The following is a 23,772-nucleotide window of genomic DNA, read 5'->3' as shown; positions in this document are numbered from 1 at the left end:
TCGATACCTTTACCCTCGATTCATCTGAGCCGCGTCAAGGATGCGGGACCGTAATAAAAGAAGGTGAAACGGTTCTTCTTCTTCTTCTTCTTCTTCTTCTTCTTCTGCTTTTTCTTTTTCTTCTTTTTCTTTTTCTTCTCTCTTCAGCTGATTTCTCTCGAGAGATCGTAAAATACCGTGAAACGCAGCAGCACGGGTGTCAGAGAGTCGCTGTATAACACCAACAAGGTGAGCCGTGCGGCCATCTTCTCCATTTCTGGCATCTCTATATTATTACAATTAGGCGACAACCGCGCGCGTGCGTGTGCCTGTCTGTATTTCTCGCAACAACGTAAATGACGTAACGATTAGATTTTTTGAATTCTGATTTTGTTTTCTATCATTTTCACGACTAGTTTATCCCCCACCTTAAAATTCATTTTATTTTTCTTCTACCTGTTAAGTTTATCAAAACATTCACACGTAATCGCTAGCAGTATCAGAATTTTTTGTGAAAATAGCGAATAATTCCACCCCATCTTTCCAAGCTTATAACTCCTCGAAAAATGCAATTCAAGCCCTAATTTTTTTTTTCAATTAAAGGAGCAAGGACCAAGATTTCATTAAAAAAAAAAAAAAAAAAAAAAAAAAAACGTGTTTTTTTTTTAAAAAGGTTTTAAACTTCGGACTTTACAGGTAAAATTCGACGAGAACACGATGTCCGTTTTTTTTTAAATTTGAATATATTATGTATTGACCTTTTCTCTTCAATTTGTGAGTAAATAATTATGTACTTATCCGAGTCGAAATTAATTATTTTTAGACATTTACAAAATTGGAGGCGTGAATTATTCGACCCCCTGTCTTTCCAAGCTTATAACTCCTCGAAAAATGTAATTCAAGCCCTAATTTTTTTTTCAATTAAAGGAGCAAGGACCAAGGTTCCATTAAAAAAAAAAAAAGAAAAAAGAAAAAACAAATAACGTGGTTTAAAAAAAGGTTTTAAACTTCAAACTTTACAGGTAAAATTCTACAAGAACACGATGTCCGTTTTTTTTTAAATTTGAATATATTATGTATTGACCTTTTCTCTTCAATTTGTGAGTAAATAATTATGTACTTATCCGAGACTAAATTAAGTATTTTCTTTGTAATAGACACTGGGGGGGGGGGGAACCGTGAATAAAAAAAAAAAAACGTTTGTCTAAAATATTATATTCGGTTTATTGGAAAGAACATAAAATTTCACATTGACCCTGAAAATATCGTAAAAATAGAATCAATAGAAAAATTTTGATAGATTTTTAAAATTTTAAAATTTAAAAATATTGAGTTTAAAAATTTAAAAATATTGAGTTCGGAAAATTCATTACTGTTTAAAAAAAAAATAAAAATATTTTTATTACTTTTAAAACAACTGTAATAGTTTATTTTGGAAGTATAATCCATAAAGAAAATAAATAACCCACTTTTAACAGAGAAATTACGAGATTTTTATATTGTATTCGCAGTTTCGTGTTAGGGGTGTCAAAAATTCCTACAAAAATTCTGATACTGCTACGTAATCGCCTAAAAAGATAGATCCTCTCTTTAGGAAGGAGGGTGGGTTTAGCTGAGAGTTTAAAATACAAATTTACCAAAAAAAAAAAATAAAATAAATAATAATTTTTTGTTTTATTTCTGATTTTCTTTTTAGATGAGGATTTATTTATTTGTAAACTGTTATCATCATCTTTATAGTTGTTGTTGTTTCCCAACGTTCCGGCCAACTCATCCTCTGACCTTCTTCAGGTGGTTAATCGCGACAGTATAGAAATGCTGAGTCTCATAACTGTATCCTCAGTAATTACTGCCTTCCATAGGTGTCGTCTCACCATGTTTTTGGCCAATAACATCTATGGCCTGCTTTGGGTAGGATTGAAACCACTACCTTCAAACGATGCTCAAATGGAAATGTAGAGGTTGGTTGGTTGGTTGGTTGGTTGGTTGGTTGTTTTTGTTTTACGGCATATCAACCCTTTTCAGGTTATTTAATGCCAAATACAGTGATTTTGAAGAATTTTTTTTTATAGAAATGTATATATATATATATATATAATTTCTATAAAAAATAATATATATTTCTATAAAAAAATAAAATATATTTCTATAAAAATAATATATATATATTTGTATAAAAATAATATATATATATATATATTTCTATAAAAATAATATATATTTCTATAAAAATAATATATATATATTTCTATAAAATAATATATATATATATTTCTATAAAAATAATATATATATATTTCTATAAAAATAATATATATATATTTCTATAAAAAAAATATATATATTTCTATAAAATATATATATATATTTCTATAAAAAAAAATATATATATATATTTCTATAAAATATATATATATATATATATATATATATATATATATATATATATATATTTCTATAATATATATATATTTCTATAATATATATATATTTCTATAAAATATATATATTTCTATAAGAAAATAATATATATATATTTCTATAAAAAATAATATATATATATATATATATATATATATATATTTCTATAAAAATATATATATCTATATATATTTCTATAAAAAAAAAATAATATATATATTTAAATCGGTTTTAAACCATTGTTAGGGCCCTAACAAGTACTACCACTCCGGGTCAGAGTGGACCTGGGAGCAATGGCAATCAAGCTGGGCCTCACCATTGGATATAGCTTAAGGTCATATCCAGGACCGGAACTGTTGAGAGGAATTGGTGTGAGAAACATGGTGAAACAACAATAACTATCAAGATGAGGATAACAGTCCGTAAATAAATATACAAATTATTCACCTGAAAGAATTCCAATAAATAAAATAATATACCATTCCGTACAGACTCGAAAATGGAAGACCAGATAAGAATGAAAAACTTGGATTTATAAGACCATAGAATCCAACTTTGAAATTTTGTAGTCAGAATTCTTTGTAGAAAGACATGAGATACTTACGGGACGGATCACATGATGATTGGCAACATCCTAATTGAAAATGATTTTTTTTTTTTAATGAACTCTACAAACCTGCTTAGCAACAAAATCACACCCCTTCACTGTTGAGGTTCCTAAATGCCAGACAGCTTTCTACTCTAATAGCTCTTCTCTCGAACAGCTAGACTCTGGAATTCCTTTCCTGCTACCCACTTCCCTGACTGTGCTGATATGCAGAAGTTTAAATGTAATGTAAACCAACATCTTGTTAATATCTTTCCTAGGCATGGCCCTAAATAGTAGCCCCTTACATTCAAGTGGCGATATGCCTTGTTAGGAGGCGAACGTGATATGTACTTTAGTTTTTCGAAAGTACCTGCCTCTTCTTTTTCGGAAATTTCTCGATAATCGTTATGTTTATCAATTAGTTCATTATATTTTCTATGTATATTTAAAAAAAAAAAAAAGGTGTGTGCTGTGTGGACACTTCTCAACCTATATACTCAACGAACATTTTTTATCTGCAAACTTTAAATCTGGTATATAGGGTATTCAGACATGTGGAAAACTTTTTAATCGGTTTTCATCCGGAAAAAAAGGGCTGCTAAGGTGTCAAAATTAAAAAGCTTGATATTTGGGAGGGATATTGGATTTTAATTCGTTTTAAACTGTTTTACGAGGCTTGAAAACACTTTTTAAAGATCTGGGAAAGCTGGTCTAATGGTTATCGTACTAGACTCACTATCTTGGTTAAGATCTCAGTTCGAGTATTTTTTTTTTTTTTTTTTTTACTTATATGGTGTTCCGAAAGTCTTGGGCACATTTTGACATTGAATATCTCGAGAATTATTAAGGATAAAAAAAAACGCACCTGGTATATTCAGAAAACTTGTAATCCCAATTTTTCCATGGAATGTTCAAAGATGTTCAATGTGAGAACCATTGGTCACATGACACACATCAAACTGATAGTCCAATTCTTGCCAAACAATCGTCCCAGCATTGCCTTGTCAATGGTTGCAACAGCTTCAGTTATTCCGATCTTCAGCTCATCCACGTCTCTTGGGATGGGAGTCCTTTCACAAATCCCCACAAAAAAAAGTCGCAGGGTGTGAGATCTGGAGATCTTGGTGGTACGTTGAACAAGTGTCCATGATTCAGTTTTTGCAAATTCAAGCACACAAAAACGCCTTTTCTGGTTGAGGGAACGCCATTACTGGACGTGAAAAGAAGTGAAAAAATCAAAAGTAAAATTTCAAAAAAAAAATGGCACCAGTTTCATCTTGCTACCATTCATCGTGAACCCTAACCCGGAGCAGATAGGAGGACTTGAAATGTGCCAACGACCTTTGGAACACCCTGTATGTATGTGTCTGTGTGGATATATATATATATATATATATATATATATATATATATATATATATATATATATATATATATGGTTGCTGAGTTTGGCTGAAGAGAGCTTGATATGGATATCTTAAACGGTCCTAATTATCGGGCTTGAAACCGACGGTACCAATGACTTATCTCATCTAACAAGATGAGTATTGGCTGAAGGGAGATTGATATGAATATCTTAAACGGTCCTAATTATCGGACTTGAAACCGACGGTACCAATGACTTGTCTCATCTAACAACTTTCTGTACACAAAATACAATATATATATATATATATATATATATATATATATATATATATATATATATATATATATATATATATATATATATATATGCATTTTGTATAATTCTGGGTATTCTTCTCTTCTGATGAGAAGTAGTTTACTTCGAAATGCCATGGACTAAATGTTTTTTTTCTTTTATTGTTCTTCCGATATAATAAGGTTATTCAATATATTTAGTGTTGAACTTTTCTTATTTTGATAAGTTTTGCTTTATATTCTTTAATAACATAACACTATATATATATATATATATATATATATATATATATATATATATATATATATATATACTACAGGAGTAAAAAAAAAATTTGGTACCGTCAGTTTCAAATCCGATATAAAGTGAACGGTTTATGGTCGAAAAATATCGGATTCGCTTCAGCCTCTGTTTATATCTGTTCTCACCGGAAATGAATATCTGAAGAACTATTAAATATAAATTTAAAAAAAAAAAAAAAAAAAAAAAAAAACGCATGTGGTATATTGAGAAAGCTTGTAATTTTAACTTGATTTCTTTTTTCTTTTTTCTTTTTTTCCTTCTAAAAAATCCAATATTTATATTTTTATTTTTTTTTACTGTCCATTTTATTTTATTTTATTTATTTATTTATTTATTTTTTTTTTTTTTTTTGTAGTTGCGGTAAACGTATCGGAAACTAGAAAATGGAAGACGAAGAACATACGTAAGTGTATTCATCCACCCGTAAAGTAATTCGATACATGTGTGTGTGTGTGTGTGTGTGTGTGTGTGTGTGTGTGTGTGTGTGTGTGTGTGTGTGTGTGTGTGTGTGTGTGTGTTTTAGCCTATTTTAGTATTAATACAAACATAATTGGCTACAGATGTGCATACATGTTTAAACTATGACTGTAAACGTCTATTTACTATTTATTATACTGATTGTATATATAATAATAATAATAATAATAATATATAATATATATATGTGTGTGTGTGTGTGTGTTGTGTATGTGTATAGATGTCTGTGTGCGCGTCTGTATATGTATATATATGTGTGTGTGTGTGTCTGTATATGTATATGTGTGTGTATGTGTGTGTATGTGTATGTATATATGAATATATATGCGTGTGTGTGTCTGTATAAGTATATGTGTGTGTACATATGTATGCATGTGTGTATGAACCTAATTAATCAATTATATATATATATATATAATTTTAAAATATGAGATAATATACACTTAATTCCAATGTCAAAACTAATATATATATATATATATATATATATATATATATATATATATATATATATATATATATATATATATATACATGAAGTTAAAAATGTGTAACTATTTGTATTTGCAATAGAAAAAAATCGATAAAATGTAAGGAATAAATCTGTATTTTTTTTTTAAATGTTTCTTGAAATTTTTTAAAAATGTTTCTTGAAAATCTTTTTTTTTTTAATGTTTTTTGAATTTTTTTTTTTTTAATGTTTCTTGAAATTTTTTTAAAATGTTTCTTGAAATTTTTTTAAAATGTTTCTTGAAATTCTTTTTTTTTTAATGTTTCTTGAATTTTTTTTTTTTAATGTTTCTTGAATTTTTTTTTTTTTATGTTCCATGCCCTCCATCACTAGCAACGCAAAAAGTGAAAAATGGTTTTGCATTTCATAGAAAACATTTTCCAACTGATTTACATTTATGCCTGAAAACATTTTAACTTTCAAATCTTCTAACGAACATTGGCTGCATTCACAGTTATCTCCCCCTTTTCAAAAGCGTTTTAAGTCTATTCAATAATAATGATGCTATTAATAATAATAATAATAATAATAATAATAATAAAACAGTCTTTGTTATTTCTCGGTTTATATATTAGTTGGCGATAGTGAAAAAAAAAACACGCAGCTGATTATAAAAATATTTCGTTTATTTGTAAATATAAGCTTTCTGTTTTCAACTAAAAGACTGGCATGTCTAATGGCGTGTGTAGTGGAGCTGGTGGTGGTATGCAGAATAATGTGTTGCTAACACTCTCGACTCCGTTTCTCTTCCCTTGTCTATCTCTGTATCTCTTTGTATTTGGCCCAGATGACGACGACGACATTTCAGTCTGTATCGTTTCCAAAAATGTGGTCGACCAGAGATTTTGCATCCTAAAATTTGACCTTTCTTTGACGTCATCTACGAGGCCTTGCATACAGACGTGACCGACTTTTCGTTGGCCGTCCTTTCCCGAACTTTGCATCCAAGCTTGTGACCTACTTTTCGTTTGACTTAACTCCCCGGGAATTTGGATTATGCAAAAGTTAAAATCATCGATCACATTGACCCTAAAAAAATTTACTTTATTAATAATTGTTTCAAATTTTGTGAAAAATGTTCAATAATGATACTGAGTACATAAAACTTCATAACATTTGTTCACATTTTTTTCTATCGTAAATATAAATAATCATAAATTTCTTAAAATGCACGTCCTTATGGACACCCTATACATATTATATATTATATATCATGTGGTGAGTAGTGGGGATAAGCTCCCTCTCCCTAAAAATTGCCCTCATAGTGTGCGTCTCAAATAGTCTCTGACAACCAATTCCATTTCCTGGCCTTTTCGTGTGGTTTAGCTACGAGGCCCGGCGAAACTATTTATACCAACTGGGAGAAGGAGCAAAGACGGTCCACTAGCGCCTTAAAACCAGTCACTTCAGGCAGGTGGGACTCGTCAACATTTGATGGTAGCTCACAGAGGAGAAGGCAAATCTGATTCAAAACCTCCGCTGCCTCACGGGATTACCCTATTAGGGGAAAGACTAAGGCAGTAAACCGCAACAAAAAATCCGGACACGGGGTCTCAAATGCGGCCTTACTTTATATTGTAATCAATGCAACTCCTGTGGCGCAGTTAGAGCCAAGACTCTGTCTCTCTTGAATCTTTTGACTTCGTGGAGAGGAGGGGATTGCTGCACGAGCAATAGCTATCCGCTCATATCACCCTGCCTAGGTTATGTAGCTCCACTACTACACCAACGACTCCCGAGACGGACGGTTGCCAACAAATGTATTATGTATATTATGTATATATTATATATTTTACACACGCACATACACATGTATGTATGTATGTATATATATATATATACACACACATATATATATACATATATATATACATATATACACACATACACACACACACTATATGTTTTATTTTTTATTACCGTTTTATCTGTTTGGTTACATATGTTTCGGATGTTAGACCATGTTTACGATCCAACAGCCTCGTCAGACCTTACAGAAATGGTTGTTAGTATTTGAAAGAAGACTTCTAAAACACTTCTTTCAAATACTAACAACCATTTCTGTTGTTGCTGTTGGATCGTAAACATGGTCCAACATTCGAAACATATGTAACCAAACAGATAAAACGGTAATAAAAAAAATAAAACACATATCTGCTCTGCAATAGTATGGAGCACTCTCTTCAGGTTTTACTAATTACCAGTTTTACCATATATATATATATATATATATATATATATATATATATATATATATATAATCATTATCTATATACTATATATATATCATATTATTTATATACTATCTTTTTATATTTATATACTGTTTTTTTATATTTATATAATATTTTTATATTTATGTAATATTTTTATATTTATATATTATATGAAATATACAATTTTTTATGTCATATGTTATTTATATTATATACTTTCGGGGTGTGCAGAAAAAAAGTATATATAAAGCAATTATATGTGTTACACGTTTTTATTTGTTTGACAGCGAAGAACAAACTGGGTAAGTATGCAGCCTAATTGGTTACTATTACGCATGCGCAGCAAACCTTTTTAGATTAGAATTTTAAGAATTCAAAATAAAAGCATTTATTTTTCCTTTTTTCCTCTGTATTTTGCAACCGGATCGATTTGTGTAATTCTGCCAACTATCATCGGCCGGATTGGTTAGTTACATCATGAAGGCATTGCCAGGGTCGCTGCAAGAAAGGTAGGATCTCTCTACCGTGCTAGAAAACTACTAACACCCGAAAGTATCCTGTACCTCTATAAGGCCACCATTCGCCCATGTATGGAGTATTGCTGCCACATCTGGGCTGGTGCATCTGCTACTAGTCTCTCGCTCCTTGACAAGGTTCAAAAGAGAGTCGCAAACCTGATGGGCCCTGGGCTGGCATCTAAGCTTCAGCCTCTGTCCCATCGACGAAATGTTGCATCCCTCTGCCTTTTCTACAAGTATTTTAGTGGTGAATGCTCTGACGAACTGCAATCACTTGTGCCCCCACGACGCGAGCACCCTCGACAACCCCGACAGGCTACTAGATCCCACCCCCACACTGTAGAGATCCCTAGATGTAAAAGATCTTTTTACTCCAATAGTTTCTTCCCCAGAACCGCAAGACTCTGGAATTCCATTCCCAGTCCCTGCTTCCCCAACAGTACTGACGTGCAGAAGTTCAAGTGTAACGTGAACCGACACCTTGCTGCCCAAATCTCTACATAGTACCCCAGTAGTTGTTTCCCCTGATAGTAGCCCCCTACACCAAAGTGGCAATTTGCCTTGTTTGGGGTGAAAATGTAATAAAAAATAAATAAATAAATAAATAAATTCCTCTTAACTTTTCTCTAGCCGTTTCGTTCTATAAGCGTCCCGGAAACAGAAGGTCGAGCTGTCTTCCGTTACCGACAGCTGCTAAACACAAACTGAGGTTCTTAGAAATCTATGAATTAACAGACACACCCGGCCGTATATGATGTTTTGTGGATTATGAAATTATTGAATGTAATACGAATATCCAACAAGTGTGTGTTTATCCATTTACCAATAAACATCGAATGTAGACGACCTATTAATAATTAAAAACCCAATTGAGGTGATTTAATAACAAAATACCAAATGTAGGTGACAAAACGACAAAAAGTTATTAACACAATAACAAATATAAATGAAGTATGAAATGTAAGTGGCCTACTAAAAAGTGTGAAATATAGGTGACGTATTAAAAAGTATGAAATGTTGGTAACGTACTAAAAGCTATGAAATATAGGTGACGTATTAAAAACTATGAAATATAAGTGACGTATCAAAAACTATGAAATGTTGGTGCCGTATTAAAAACTATGAAATGTTAGTGCCGTATTAAAAACTATGAAATGTTGATGAAGTATTAAAAACTATGAAATGTTGGTGATGTATTAAAACTATGAAATGTAAGTGACGTATTAAAAACTATGAAATGTTCGAGACGTACTAAAAATTATTAAATATAGGTGACATATAAAAAACTGTGAACTGTAAGTGAGCATTTAAAAAAATTATGAAATGTAAGTGACGTATAAAAAAGGTATTAATAAATGTTACATATTAAACAATTACGAAATGTATATGACTTATTAAAATAGTATGAAATGTATGCAACGTATTCAAAAAGTATGAAATGTAAGTGACGTATTTAAAAAGTAAGAAATATTCGTAACGCACAAAAATTACGAAATGTAGGTGGTGTCTAAAAATTATAAAATATATGTGACGTATTAAAATTATGAAATGCAGGTGACACATAAAAATTATGAAATGCAGGTAACTTACTAAAAAGTATGAAATGTAGGTGACGTATTAAAAAGCATGAAATGTAGGTGCCGTATTAAAAAGTATGAAATGCAGGTGGCGTATTAAAAAGCATGAAATGTAGGTGACGTATTAAAAAGCATATCTAGATGACGTATTAAAAACCATGAAATCTAGGTAACATATTAAAATTATGAGGTCCTGAATATGACCTTAAACTATATCCGATGGTGAGGCCCCAGCTTGCGGGCTTTGGGGAGTGTGGAGCCACCCTTTAATTGCCATTGCTCCCAGGTCCACTCTGACCCGGAGTGGTAGTACCTGTTAGGGTCCCAACTATGGGTTAAATAGAAACTGACTTTAAAAAAAAAAATCAAATATACTCTATTAAAAAATTGTTCTTCAAAATCACTGGATTCGGCATTAAATAACCTGGAAAGGGTTGATATGCCATAAAACAAAAACCGACAAACAAACAAATTAAAATTATGAAATGTACGTGACGTATTAAAAAATTATGAAATGTACATGACCCTCCCCCCCCAAGTTATGTGACGTATTAACAAATCCAAAATTTTAACTGGGAGTTTTTTTTTTTTTTTTTTTTTTTTTAAGTTTAATCGCGTATACACACCTGGGTTTCAATACTTAGAAATAACAAAGTCAGTTGACGTAAAGACCTGACTTTAAAAAAAAAAAAAAAACAATAACTATTACCTTCTAACATTTTTTTTTTCATAATAACAATGAAGTGTAACTAGATGTGCCTGACCTTTGCGTAGATAGTCTAATTGCTACTAATCAGCAAAAGATAAAATGTTATTTGTTTCAGCTGAAAAAAAAGAAATAATTAGCAGCCATTTTGTTTTTATTCAACAATATTGTCTGCAAAATTTGATATTGTCGTCTGCAAATTTGGATAGCAGAATTTTCAACTTTTAATGGATCAAATCTGAAGACTATAAAAGAAATTACACGGGAAAATCTAAGTTATAAAACTCACTATGTCTGTCTGTCTGTCTGTCTCCATAGTTTCAAACTCTATCTCTACCGAAACTAAAAGTCGCAGAGCGGCGCTAGGGGCCTCAAATGATTGGATTTTTTTATGAACCGTTCTTTTATGGGTCTTTAACTGGTTAAAATAGTTTTTAAAGGGTCAAAAAGGCGTCAAAATTGTTCTGTTTAGTCCTATGCGGTCCACCAGTCTAATCTTTACCTTCTCCTTGAGAAGGGATAAGTTTATTGTGCTCTAAACAGAAAGATTCATTTCGAACGCGCTTCTGTCTTATCAAAGAACTTACTGTCGATTTTATACGCTGGACCGTTCTGCTTGTGCAGTGATGAAACTTCTAAAATGTACTTATGATATTAGGTTGTATAAGCGTGTTAACTTTGGTGAAAATTGGACTGTTTTTTTTTCTTCGGTTGAATTTTTTGGTTCTCGATTTCCGATACTTATCGGAAGCATGCCGACACAAAACATATTTAAGAACACTCGCAGACACATGAGGTAGATTTGCGTGAAATTAAAAAAAGTCGGCCCAGCCGTTTTGGAGTCCATAACAAACAAACATACAGAAATACACACAATGATATATATATATATATACAGGGTGGCCGAAAAGTCCCAGGGCACTGTATTTTTAATATTTTAATGCTGTTAAATATGATTGATTTTAATATTCTAATGTTGTTAAAACAATTTATTTCATTTATTTTTTCAGGTTATGACTGACATCAGTGTATTTACTGTTGAGGAGCGCTTAATTGCTGCTGTTTTATTAAAAATACATGTATAGTGTCCTGGGACTTTTCGGCCACCCTATATATATATATATATATATATATATATATATATATATATATATATATATATATATAATAGAGAAATCTTATTGAAAATGAATTCAAATTTTCAAATAAACATTATAAACTCATGAAGAAGGTATATACAGTTTTTAATTATCCAACAAGGCGTACAAATAAATTTGAAAGATCTTATTCCACGGAGTTTCGAAAAATGCAGTTCTTCTCATCAGATGAAAAAGGTACAATAAATTTTGCAGGTTAATGCATTGAAAAAAAAAAACTACAAACATAAAATCCCTCATATTTGCATAAAAAGTTATTGAACAGTTAGTGATAGTTTATAGGGATTCAAAGTGATTATGAAAGCAGGAAACTGAGAAAAAGGGAGAAAAAGAATATGGTAAAAATCCATTGAATAAGAAGGTAAAATCCAGAAGCGGATAAATCCAAAATGAGTCCATTGGTAGTCCATTGGTAATCCATAAGGTACGGGCAAACATAATTATAAATGTCCAGGGTAAATCAATGTTCCCAGAAAAAAAAAACATCAGATCATAGAGAAATAAAGTTCCAGATATATATATATATATGTAATTACCAACTGATCTCCAGTGGACAAAGGATAAAAGAAACCAACAGTGGTTGAACAAATGAGCCAAAATGCGTCTAATTCAGAGAATGATGGACAGAGGATGACCAACGACACTCATGCTCACCTTTTAATGGTCTTGTGCCTAATTTGTAAGAGTCGTTTACTTTTATTTCCAAATATATAATTCAAAGTACCTGTTCCGTTCTAAGTGAGGAAAATAAGTCCTCCTTGACCGAGGCAGTTTTTATTTTTGTTTTAATACATTTTTTTCATTTTATTCATCGTTTCCAATCCTCTCAAAATAGTCATCTCATTAACCATCATCCACGAGTAGCTTTTTTGCCTAGATCAATACGTTTGCTATATAGAGGCCATCACACAAACAATTTTTTTTTTGTTTACTTGCCTCCCCGCGAGGACAGCGATAAACACAAGGTCGATTTTTAATGTGAGGGGAAACCAGCTCCCCAAAAAAGGAGCACTCTGGTACTAACAAAAAATTTAAAAAAATGTATCACTCATGAAGGATTTCTCGTCCACTAACCGAGACCAAAATGGTGAAGTCCAGCATCAAAACAGATGTATTTATTTGCTTCTCCACAAAAGAATATTAGACACAAGGTCGTTTTAATGGGGGGGGGGACCAGCTCCCCCAAAGAGGGGGCACTCTGGCAGTGTCCAAATAAATAGTAAAAGAAGAGTTTCTCCTACATTGACCAAAGGCTAATTATTTAAGTGAACCATCAAAACAGATACTACACTTTGAGATATTAAATATTTTATTCAGGCTAAAAATGCAATGTAAGTTCAACATGAACAAAAAACTTAGGCACAAGGCCAACTCAAAAGGGGGGGTTGGAGGTCGATGGTCATCCTTGTCACTCCAGAACTAAACAAAAGTTTCTCTTAGCTAATATCTTCTTCCACCATAATACCGCATTCACCCTTTCGTATTGAGGGACGTCCTACTTGGAACCCAATTGTTTAAAACATTAGAACCCATACAATTTGATCCTGGCCCGAAAGCCAAGAACCTTTTTTTCATAGCACAAACAAATTAGCATGTGTTATTTGTATATTTTTTCACTGTTTGGTAGTTGTATTGGCTTTCGCTTCTGGTGAAGCGGCTTGTTGTCCGAACCTTGAAAAATTTAGAGCACGGCGTATGTAGATCCGTTGGTAGCTAAACATTATAGTGCTTCTTTACAAAGCGGAGAGCTGTGATAAAAGTGCTTTATCGGTTCCTTTCAATAGGTCCAATTTTAAAAGACCATTATACACTAAAGACTATGGTCGTTTGAGTCGACCGAAATATCGGTTGACTGTAGATATTGTATTTGTTATTATTTTTACTCGTCTGTTTTCATTCTTATCCATTATTTCATAAACTAACCAGACACACGCATGTAAATTAGATGAGGTCGTTGAACAAAGAGAGTCACTCTTTCTTATAAGAGCAGAAAGTGGATGTTGGGTTTACTTTTGCCAGCCATGCTTCCTTTATTTTGTCCTTTAGTTCTCACATTCCATGAATGATGTTTCTGACAAAGGGGAAAGAATTGCTGTTTTATGTACATTTAACCATCATCGGGGACTAGTTTTTTTTTTTTTTTTTTCTTTACCTGGAAGTAGTACCTTTATAGCTTCTTGCCTCTTGTGGCTTCTTCCCTTGTCTGTGAGTATTTATTCAATTCCTTCTGTTTTGTCAGAGTGTATGTATACCACTAGCCTTTATCATTCTCGTGTAATTTCTCTCCATGCAACGCATATCCTCAACCCCCGTAGGCCAATGATATATCTAGCACCTATCGTTGGCTAAGAAGTGTAGAAAGAAGATCTCATGTTTACTTTCGACAGCCTCGTAACTCTTGCTTCCGTTATTTTGCCCTTTAGTCCTCGCATTCCATGAGCATTGTTTCTGACAAAGAGGGAATAATTGCTGTTTTCTGGGTGAGGGTCTATTCCATCTAACATTTATCGTTGGCAAGTTTTCAATGTTGAAGCAATATTTTTTTTTAGGTCTTTACATCAAGTGGCTTCATGTCTTGACTGGAGCGATTTCCATTTTAAAAAATGCTCACAGAGATATAAGGAAATATTAGATAGTTGAATCAGTTTAGAGTTAGAGATGCGTGGGGGGATATAAAGATAGTTCAGAGACAGCTGCTTGACTTGTGCAGTTAATTAAAAAATTGCAGCTAAGTACTGAGTGGGACGATAAAATTATCGCCCTAGAAAAGACGACATGATGCCATTTCCATTTGATTAAAACGGGTTTTCTTTTTTTGTTGCAAACCATCTACTAGTCGGCCAGTTGCTTACAAATCCCAAGAGCGATAGGAGACTTCTATCATGTCTGAAAGTGATGCAATGTTAGACGAGTGCAATCGGAGATGCGCCACTGTACAACTCATGCTCTCTACCGATCCAACTTATGGCAACAGAACTGTTGCCAGCACCCGAAAAAATTCATCGCTAGATTGCTATGAAAACAGGGACATACCCAGAGTGATGGAAGCAAACTTTCCAGCTCCGGTTATGGTCTCTGGGGTGGGTTCAAGTGAGGGTCACCTGATGTCACCTTACATCTTAGAAGTTGGCTTGAAAGTCAACTCTAAAGTGACCCTGGAGGTGCTGAAGAGTGTGGTGATTTCTTAGCGCAATCAGGTAACCGCCGGCAGATCTTGGGTGTGGTAGTAGGACTGGGTGCCGGTCTACAAGTCCAAAGAGGTGGTTTATCTCCAATATCCTTATAGGAGCTTATAACATATTTCCATTGCTCAGCGCGAATGAAACACCAACGATATCATTATACTACCTTTAGACAGAACAGATACTACCCTTGGAGCCTAGCCAGAAGATCAAGAAGGTATATTTTAGTTTCACGTACGGCCCAAAAACGACATTTTATTTTATTTTACTTTATTTTTACATTGCATTTTCAGTGATCGGGAGATCCTATTTATTAAAAAGGAAGATAGAAGGTGATCACATACTACGAACATTAAATTAGCATCACTCGATATACTAATTTAATGTTCGTCGTATGTGATCACCTCCTATGTTCCTTTTTAATAAATAGGATCTTCTGATAATATGGAAGCTGTGACACATGTGCGTACGTACGTACGCTAAATACGGTATTAATATATCACAACTGTATGTATATCCATATAAATCAATATATTTTCTCATGTCCAATCAGATCCTTCGGAGGCGGCGGTGATGCTGATGAGGGCAAAAGGAAAATGGAGGTAAGTAAAAATATCTTATACATAGAGAGAGAGAGGGGGGAGAGAGAAAGAAAGAGAGACTTATCGGGATAATGCAAAGCTCAACTATTGAGGTGGAGCTTATGTAGAAGAGAGAAAATTAAAAAACGACAATATAAATTTATATACTAATGCATATAAATTTAATCGTCGATTCAATAGGAATTCAATAAATATGTTTATCCTGCGCTCATAATTGATGCAATCTCCTTATTGAATCAATGATTAAATTTATATTAAATTTATATTAAATGTATATATTTTTATACTGTCGTTTTTTTCTTCTCCCCTCCTCTCTCTCTCTCTCTCATATATATATATATATATATATATATATATATATATATATATATATATATATATATATATGTATAATCTGGCTGAGTTTATTTTACTCTTTAATATTTATAATATATTTTAAATTTAACATTTTGATTACCTTGGTAAACTTATTGTAATTTTTATTATATATATATATATATATATATATATATATATATATATATATATATATATATATATAGATATATATATATGTATATGTATATATAATATTGTTTTAACAAAATAAAGACTTCAAGGAATAGATTGATAGCAACAAATAGGGTATTCCATCGTTAGTTACAATTGTTTAAAGACTAATCGGACAAATTCAAACATTAAGTCGTTTGAAAATTTTCACAAGAACAGCCTATCGTCAGACGTATTGAATAAAAAACACTTTAGCAATGAACAATATGGAGTCCATTTTCCTAATGTGGAAAAAACATGGGAAAATATTTTACCTGCATCTCATCCTTCCAAAGTTTATATATGTGTGTGTGTGTGTGTGTGTGTGTGTGTGTGTGCGTGTGTGTGTGTGTGTGTATTACTAGAAGAATACCCATCCGTGTACGCGTATGGGCAATATGTATATTTTTTCTTTTTTCATTTAAATTTTTATTTCAGTTGTTGTTGTTGTTGTTATTATTATTATTATTAGTATTATTAGTAATAATAATAATAATAATAATAATAATAATAATAATAATAATAATAATAATAATAAGCGCTATGCAACTCCTGGTTTGGAGCCGGGATTAAGAGTTCTCTGAGAATAAATACCATTTCTTCTGAGAGAGGCGTTATCAAACGTTATTTTTTTTTTATTTCTCTGATTGCTATTATTATTAATATTATTTATTATTACTATTTATTATTATTGTTGTTATTATTATTATTGTTATAATTGTTATTATTATTCTTGTTATTTTATTTATTTATTTATCTATCTATGTATCTATTTTAATTCCAGGCCAAAAAGCTTAGAAACCTTGAAAAACAAAAAGAAGAAATGGCCGAATACGAGGAAATGAGAAAAGCCGAGCGAGAGAAGGACGAAGAAGAGATCCGCCAATTGCGAGCAAGGAGAGTAAGTCCATGTTATTTGAATGAAAAAGCTAAATATATTAAGTCATATGCATAATCATAATACATACGGCATAATCCCGTTGACACATCAGTTCCCATTGGATCACCAAAGTTAACGAAGCAACGTTGAACCTGGTTACTTTTTCGTATTACATCGTCTATCAGCCCAGCCCGTATTAATCATTCCTCATATCAGAAATGACTTGCTAATAAAAAAAATATCCAAAGTTTCAGATTAAATTTAACACACAAATATCCACAACATTCTTCGCAATGAAGTTCATCGAATATACATAACAAACCGTCCCCTACACTTCATCGCTTCAGACTAAAACTTACGCACAATTTTTCACGTTTGTCAATAACACATGCGTGCTGAGGCTTCTTGTTATTTGTATAGTAAAAAAAAATCCAAACTTTGTCTTTCGCTTATGTAAATAAAGTTTTAATTGATATATTTGCCTTTTTCTTTTTTCTTTTATTTCAGGAACAACGTAAGAAGGAACGGGTCGAGGAGGAGAAGAGGTTAGCCGAGCAGAGGAAGGTCGAGGAGGCCAGACGTAAGGCCGAAGAGGTAAGGCTATTTATCGACCTCTCTCCCTGCGAGGGGAGACAGATTTTAGACGATGATAAGGTTAATATAAATAACAAAAGTGAACGTACATATCTCTGACTCGCTTCAATAATCTTAATGATTGTTATGAAATAAGAAAAGGAGGCTTGATCTTAAAAATAACTGATAATGATAAAAAAGAAAGGGGATAATCGTTTAAGTAAACTTAAATTTTATCTAATATATAAAAGGTAAAATGTGTGTGTGTGTCTACCAGAAATTTCCGATATTAATATTAATTATTAATAACATCGCATTCGAGAAGAGCAATAACGTATTAAAACGATGCGCTTTGCCAATATTGGCCCACGGATTCGTTGATTTTAAAACTCGGATTTTTAATCGATTTTTAATCGATTTTTTTAAATATACTTTTAACCTTCCATCACTCGAGGTCCTGGATATGACCTTAAACTATATCCGATGGTGAGGCCCCAGCTTGCGGACTTTGTGGAGTGTGGAGCCACCCTTTTTCTTTTTTTTTTTTTTTTTTACACAGGCATCACCACATTATCAAGGCCCAGAGGCCACTCAAGGATAAGGGTTAAAGAGTGTACAGTAGAAATTGATCAATATAGTAATCATTAGTAATGAAAATTTGGTAAATTTAATAACTTATATGGAACGGCTCATCAAGAACTTATTTACTTTAGACTTGAACACAACCATATTGTAGTCAGCCGGAAAGCAGGAAAACGGAAGACAATTCCACATTCTTTAATTGCCATTGCTCCCAGGTCCACTCTGACCCGGAGTGGTAGTACCTGTTAGGGTCTCAACTATGAGTTAAATAGAAACCGACTTGAAAACAACAAATGAATTCTATTAAAAAAAAAATTCTTCAAAATCACTGGATTCGGCATTAAATAACCTGGAAAGGGTTGATATGCCGTAAAACAAAAACAACAGACTCTTCTACTTTCCATTTTCGCGCCTATTCACTTGCCCCTCGTCAACTCCATGAATTTTCACCTGAAGATGACTTGCAGTTGAGTCGAAAGTGCTCGTGATAACTATAGAACTTTTATCAATATTTTCGATTTTGAAATAAAAAAAGATCATACGGGAAATCGAAAAAAAAATTTTAAAAAAGAAATATGCTGTTGTCATTAAGCAAAGTATTTCCGTTGTATTTAATAATATCTGATTGAATGAAAAAATTCTGCCTAAATAGACCAATAATATATATAAAGAAATTTAAGACTAAATAATATAGATATAGTTATATATGAATTTATTCGTCATTTCAATAAGAAACCATTTTATAGTAAGAAAGGTTATAAACCCTCTTTATACCTAGACATTTTGAAGCCTAATGCTTCTCGTCAGAAGAGAAGAGAGCTAGATTACAGATATAGCGACATCTAGTTTAGGATACATGAGAATAGAAAGCTAAAAAGAAATAGAAGATAAATGAAATATAAAACATAAAGGATGAAGACAAAAAACAAACCAAAGAATAAGGAGAAAAGTTACTGGCTCCGTAGATCTTTATTAGAGTTGACTCCCCTTTGTCAACCAATTTTTTCACACATATGAAACCACAGCCATAAAACAGATTAACTCCAAGAATACGAAAATATCGACGGAGCCAGTAACTTTTCTCTTTTCTTTTCCAAAAAACAACAAGCATGTCTGAAGACGGTCGAAGGTCAAACCAATCGAAACATTGCACAAACAACACTCAAGATGAGAACAATAGTCCAATCAATAAAAGTAATATAAACAATCAGTCCTCATCTAAAAAAATTCAGAACTTTAAAAAGTAAGGATTTAGTTTGTTTTTCTTTGTTTTTTAATTTTTTTTTTTTTACTGATGAATTTTGTTGTTATTGTTGTAACGTGAGATGATTTCGTGTACTTTCAGGAGGAGAAGAAGAAAAAGAAGAAGGAGGAAGAATCAAGAAAGAAGGAGGAACGTGACAAGAAAAAGAAGGATGCTGAAGAGAGATTGAAACCTAAAAAGCCTAACTATGTTATCGCCAAGAAGGGTGGTGAGAGCAGCGAGGCAAAGGAGGTAAGTAGAAAGTTACTCTTTAATGTGACCTATGGTATACGTTATTTCTAATATATTTAGTCGTTTTTTTTTAACTAGAATGCCCATTACTTAAATTTTTTTAATTATACATCCAGTGATTTGCCGCATTTTTGTCGATCCGTTACACTTACATTTTGAAATGGCATTTTTTTATCCATTACATGAAAATTTGAAATAGCATTTTTTATCTATTACATTAAAGTTTAAAATATCATTTTTTTATCTGTTACATTAAAGTTTAAAATAGCATTTTTTATTTGTTACATTAAAGTTTAAAAAATGCTATTTCAAACTTTAATGTAACAGATGTTACATTAAAGTTTGAAATAGCATTTTTTAGTCTGTTAAAATAAGTTTAAAATAGCATTTAGAGGCTGTTGTATTTATGTTTGAAATCTCACTTTTACTTTTGCTGTTACACGTAAGTTTGAAATAGCATTTTCATCGATCTGTTACATTTAAGTTTTAAATAGCATATTTTTGGTCTGTTACACTCAAGTTTGAAATAGCATTTCGGCGGTCTGTTACACTTCAGTTTTGAAATAGTATATTTTTGGTCCGTTACACTTCAGTTTTAAATAGCATTTAGCATTTTTGGTCCGTTACACTTCAGTTTTAAATAACATTTTTGGTCCGTTACACTTCAGTTTTATATAGCATATTTGGTCTGTTACAGTTCAGATTTAAATAGCATTTTTGGTCCGTTACACTTCAGTTTTATATAGCATCTTTGGTCCGTTAAACTTCAGTTTTTAATAACATTTTTTGGTCCGTTACATATTTTGAGAGATGTTGCACATAAGTTTGAAATATTATTTTTACTGTTGCACATAAGTTTGAAATGGCATTTTTTGTCCGTTACACTTCAGTTTTATATAGCATCTTTGGTCCGTTACGCTTCAGTTTTTAATAACATTTTTTTTTGGTCCGTTACATATTTTGAGAGATGTTGCACATAAGTTTAAAATGGCATTTTTCGTCCGTTACACTTTACCTTCTTAAAAGCATTTTCATTGGTTTTTTTACATTTAGGTTTGAATATCATCTTTGTCAGTCTGTCAAGCTTTTTAAGTTTTAATTCGTCAAGGTCCGAAAGAAAGACACAGCTTAGTAATTTGTAGAAACAATATATATTAAACAGAAAAGCAAATACAACAATTGAAAAGTGTGGGTATATGTCAGTTCGACTGCCATGTGTGCAAGACTCAAACATAAACTGTGCGCTAACGCTAAAAGACATATTCGGCCCGTCTTTATAATAAGTTGAAACATTCATTATTATCCGTAGGGTGGACACACCTCAACAAATAGCATTTTCATCAGTTTGTTACGCTTAGCTTTGAAATAACATTTTTTTTTTTTTTTTGCTAAATGTGCAGTTTGAATGGACGTATCTATTTTTACTAATGATCTATCAGTTATCAAGATTAAATGCCACTAGAGGGTGAGGGTAAAAGAGGTGGATGTAGTTGAATGATGAAGAATATTATGGAGAGGATTGAATGAAAAAAAACTAAATTTGTATAAAGACAGTTTATGACAAATATTTATTGACATTAAATTCGAAGATCAGCCTGTTATAGCTGCGATGAAGTACTCCCGTGCAAACGTGTTCTTAAACCGCTTTTATTCTTATTTTCTCTCTCTCTGTTTTTTTTTCTCAGCCTACCTCCAAGGAAGATATGCAAAAATCCAAAGAACAGCTTGAAGAGGAGAAGAAAGCCATTTTGGCCCAGAGGATACAACCCCTGGACATCAATGGCATGGATCTTGACAAGCTGAAGGAGAAGGCGAAACAGTTGCACGACCACCTGCGAAAGCTGGCTGGCGACAAATTCGACCACGAGGAGAATTACAAGAGGCAACAGAAAGACGTGAGTCGCTTTTTATTGTCTTTCTCATCTTTTTTTTTTTTTTTTTTTCTAAACTTTCAAAAGAAATTTTATAATCTGCTGTAGAGGACTGGCTGATATATGATTTACCAGTTGTGTTATTCGAGAAGACTTTTTTTTTGGGGGGGGGGGGTGTATGTGGTCTAGTCTATATTTTAATACGATAACGGGTGTATTATTTTCTGTGTCACGCTTACATCCGGGTCGTTTAATTGTTATGTACTTCTATTTCTTGTCATAAATAATTTTATCAAGAGTTTTTGTTTCGGTTTCGACTATGGCTGAAGGAAATCAAGTTATATATATATATATATATATATATATATATATATATATATATATATATATATATATTATTTTTTTACTATAATAATTAAATACCTACAGACACTAGTGTTTCATCCTTTCGGGAATGAATCTTCAGTGCAGGGTGTCATGATTAACACCAGTCGACAGATTCGAACTCGGCAACACGAGCCATCTCTGGCTCGATTAGCACAGACCGTATCCAATCGGCTACCATTAACCGCGTGAAATAACGTTGAATTTAAACATTATAATTTTAAATGTTCTTTACGTCAGTCAGAGAGTGATCTAATCGTTATACGATGATCTATGCGTAAGAGCTAAATTGACCGACATAATTCAACTGAAAGTACTCAACGATAAGAAACGAGTTTCTTAAAAGGGTTGTCATAATTATTGTCTTACTATAATAATTAAATACCTACAGACACTAGTGTTTCACCCTTTCGGGAATCTTCAGTGCAGGGTGTCACGATTCACACCATATATGTATACACACACACACACACATATATATTTTTCATAGTTTTTATTTCGGTTTCGATTCAAGCTGATGCACCCAAGTCATATGGATATATTTTTTTTATTTTTGAAATCACAACTTTATAAAATATAAAAATCGATAGAATATTAACTCTATAATAATGTATACGAAATCTGCAAGAATTAAAATATCATATTTAAGCGTACTTTACGACCGGGCTTTGCCGGGCGTTTGTGCTAGTTTAGATAAATACTTTTACAGTTTTCTTGGCCTTTTGGTTAAGATCAAAGTGTAGTATCTGTTCTTCAGATGCTGCACTTCATTTTCTTGTTCTCTTTCGGTGGAGGAGAAATCCTTCACGACTGAGACAATTTTTATTTTTGTACCTTTTCTCCACGTTAAAAAACGACCCTGGTGTCTAACTCTGTCCCGTGGGGAGGCATAGTAAATAGGTACAATAATATTAGAGCGTCTTCATTTACACTGAACATCTACAGAATGCCAACATCAATATATTACATATGAATGAGTCCCCTGTGGAATTTCCACAGGTCCTGCTAGTTTTCATGATTGTTATAGTTATCTAACCTATTCCGTCACTATATGGGCTCTTCCTGACTATGGCTAGAGTCGTAATGACCAACTAGCGGGACCTGTGGAAAGTCCACAGCCGACTCTTTCATATGTAATATATTGATGTTGGCATACTGTGACTGTAAGTGGAAACGCCTTGATATTATTGTAGCTCCTTTGTTAAAACTGTAAAAGTATTTATCTAAGCTAGCAGGGACGCCAAGCATGACCCGGTTGTAAAATACGCTTAAATATGATAGTTTAATTTATGCAGATTTCGTATATATTATTACAGAGATAATTTTCTATTGATTATCTATAAATATAAAAGCGAAAATGTATGTTTGTATGTGTGTCCGCTTTTTCTGTGTGTCTACAAAAGGCTTCTTTCAGAGAAGCTGTCGCTCGCTTCACAACTTTTTAAAACTTTTTATATCACATATAAATCGTAATATCTCGCGGTTAACAACGAAGCTCGCCTGTCTATTTAATTTGTTCGATTTCGGGAAGATAAATATTCAACGTTTGTCGCTCGCC

General features: G+C 32.3%; 1 protein-coding gene and 1 pseudogene across 2 annotated transcripts in view; both read left to right on the top strand.

The window, feature by feature from the left end:
• The window catches only part of LOC145266597 (uncharacterized), a gene marked incomplete at its 3' end in the record, with an annotated part of 71,427 nt that extends 49,573 nt beyond the window's left edge, over window positions 1–21,854 (top strand). The window contains 7 exon segments of one of the 2 annotated variants that reach the window (XM_080122450.1): window positions 153–228; window positions 5,311–5,358; window positions 15,853–15,901; window positions 17,214–17,330; window positions 17,817–17,903; window positions 19,810–19,959; window positions 21,645–21,854. In XM_080122450.1, the coding sequence (XP_079978576.1) occupies window positions 5,339–5,358; window positions 15,853–15,901; window positions 17,214–17,330; window positions 17,817–17,903; window positions 19,810–19,959; window positions 21,645–21,854 (633 nt within the window). 2 annotated transcript variants of the gene reach the window in all.
• A 1,065-nt stretch (window positions 21,855–22,919) lies between these two features.
• LOC145266772 (U2 spliceosomal RNA) lies at window positions 22,920–23,136 on the top strand (annotated as a pseudogene).
• Window positions 23,137–23,772: the final 636 nt, after the last annotated feature.

Source organism: Euprymna scolopes, chromosome 41 (genome assembly GCF_053919585.1).
Source record: "Euprymna scolopes isolate OS-2025 chromosome 41, ASM5391958v1, whole genome shotgun sequence".
Lineage (NCBI taxonomy): Eukaryota > Metazoa > Mollusca > Cephalopoda > Sepiida > Sepiolidae > Euprymna > Euprymna scolopes.
This window is presented reverse-complemented; position numbering and strand designations above follow the sequence as displayed.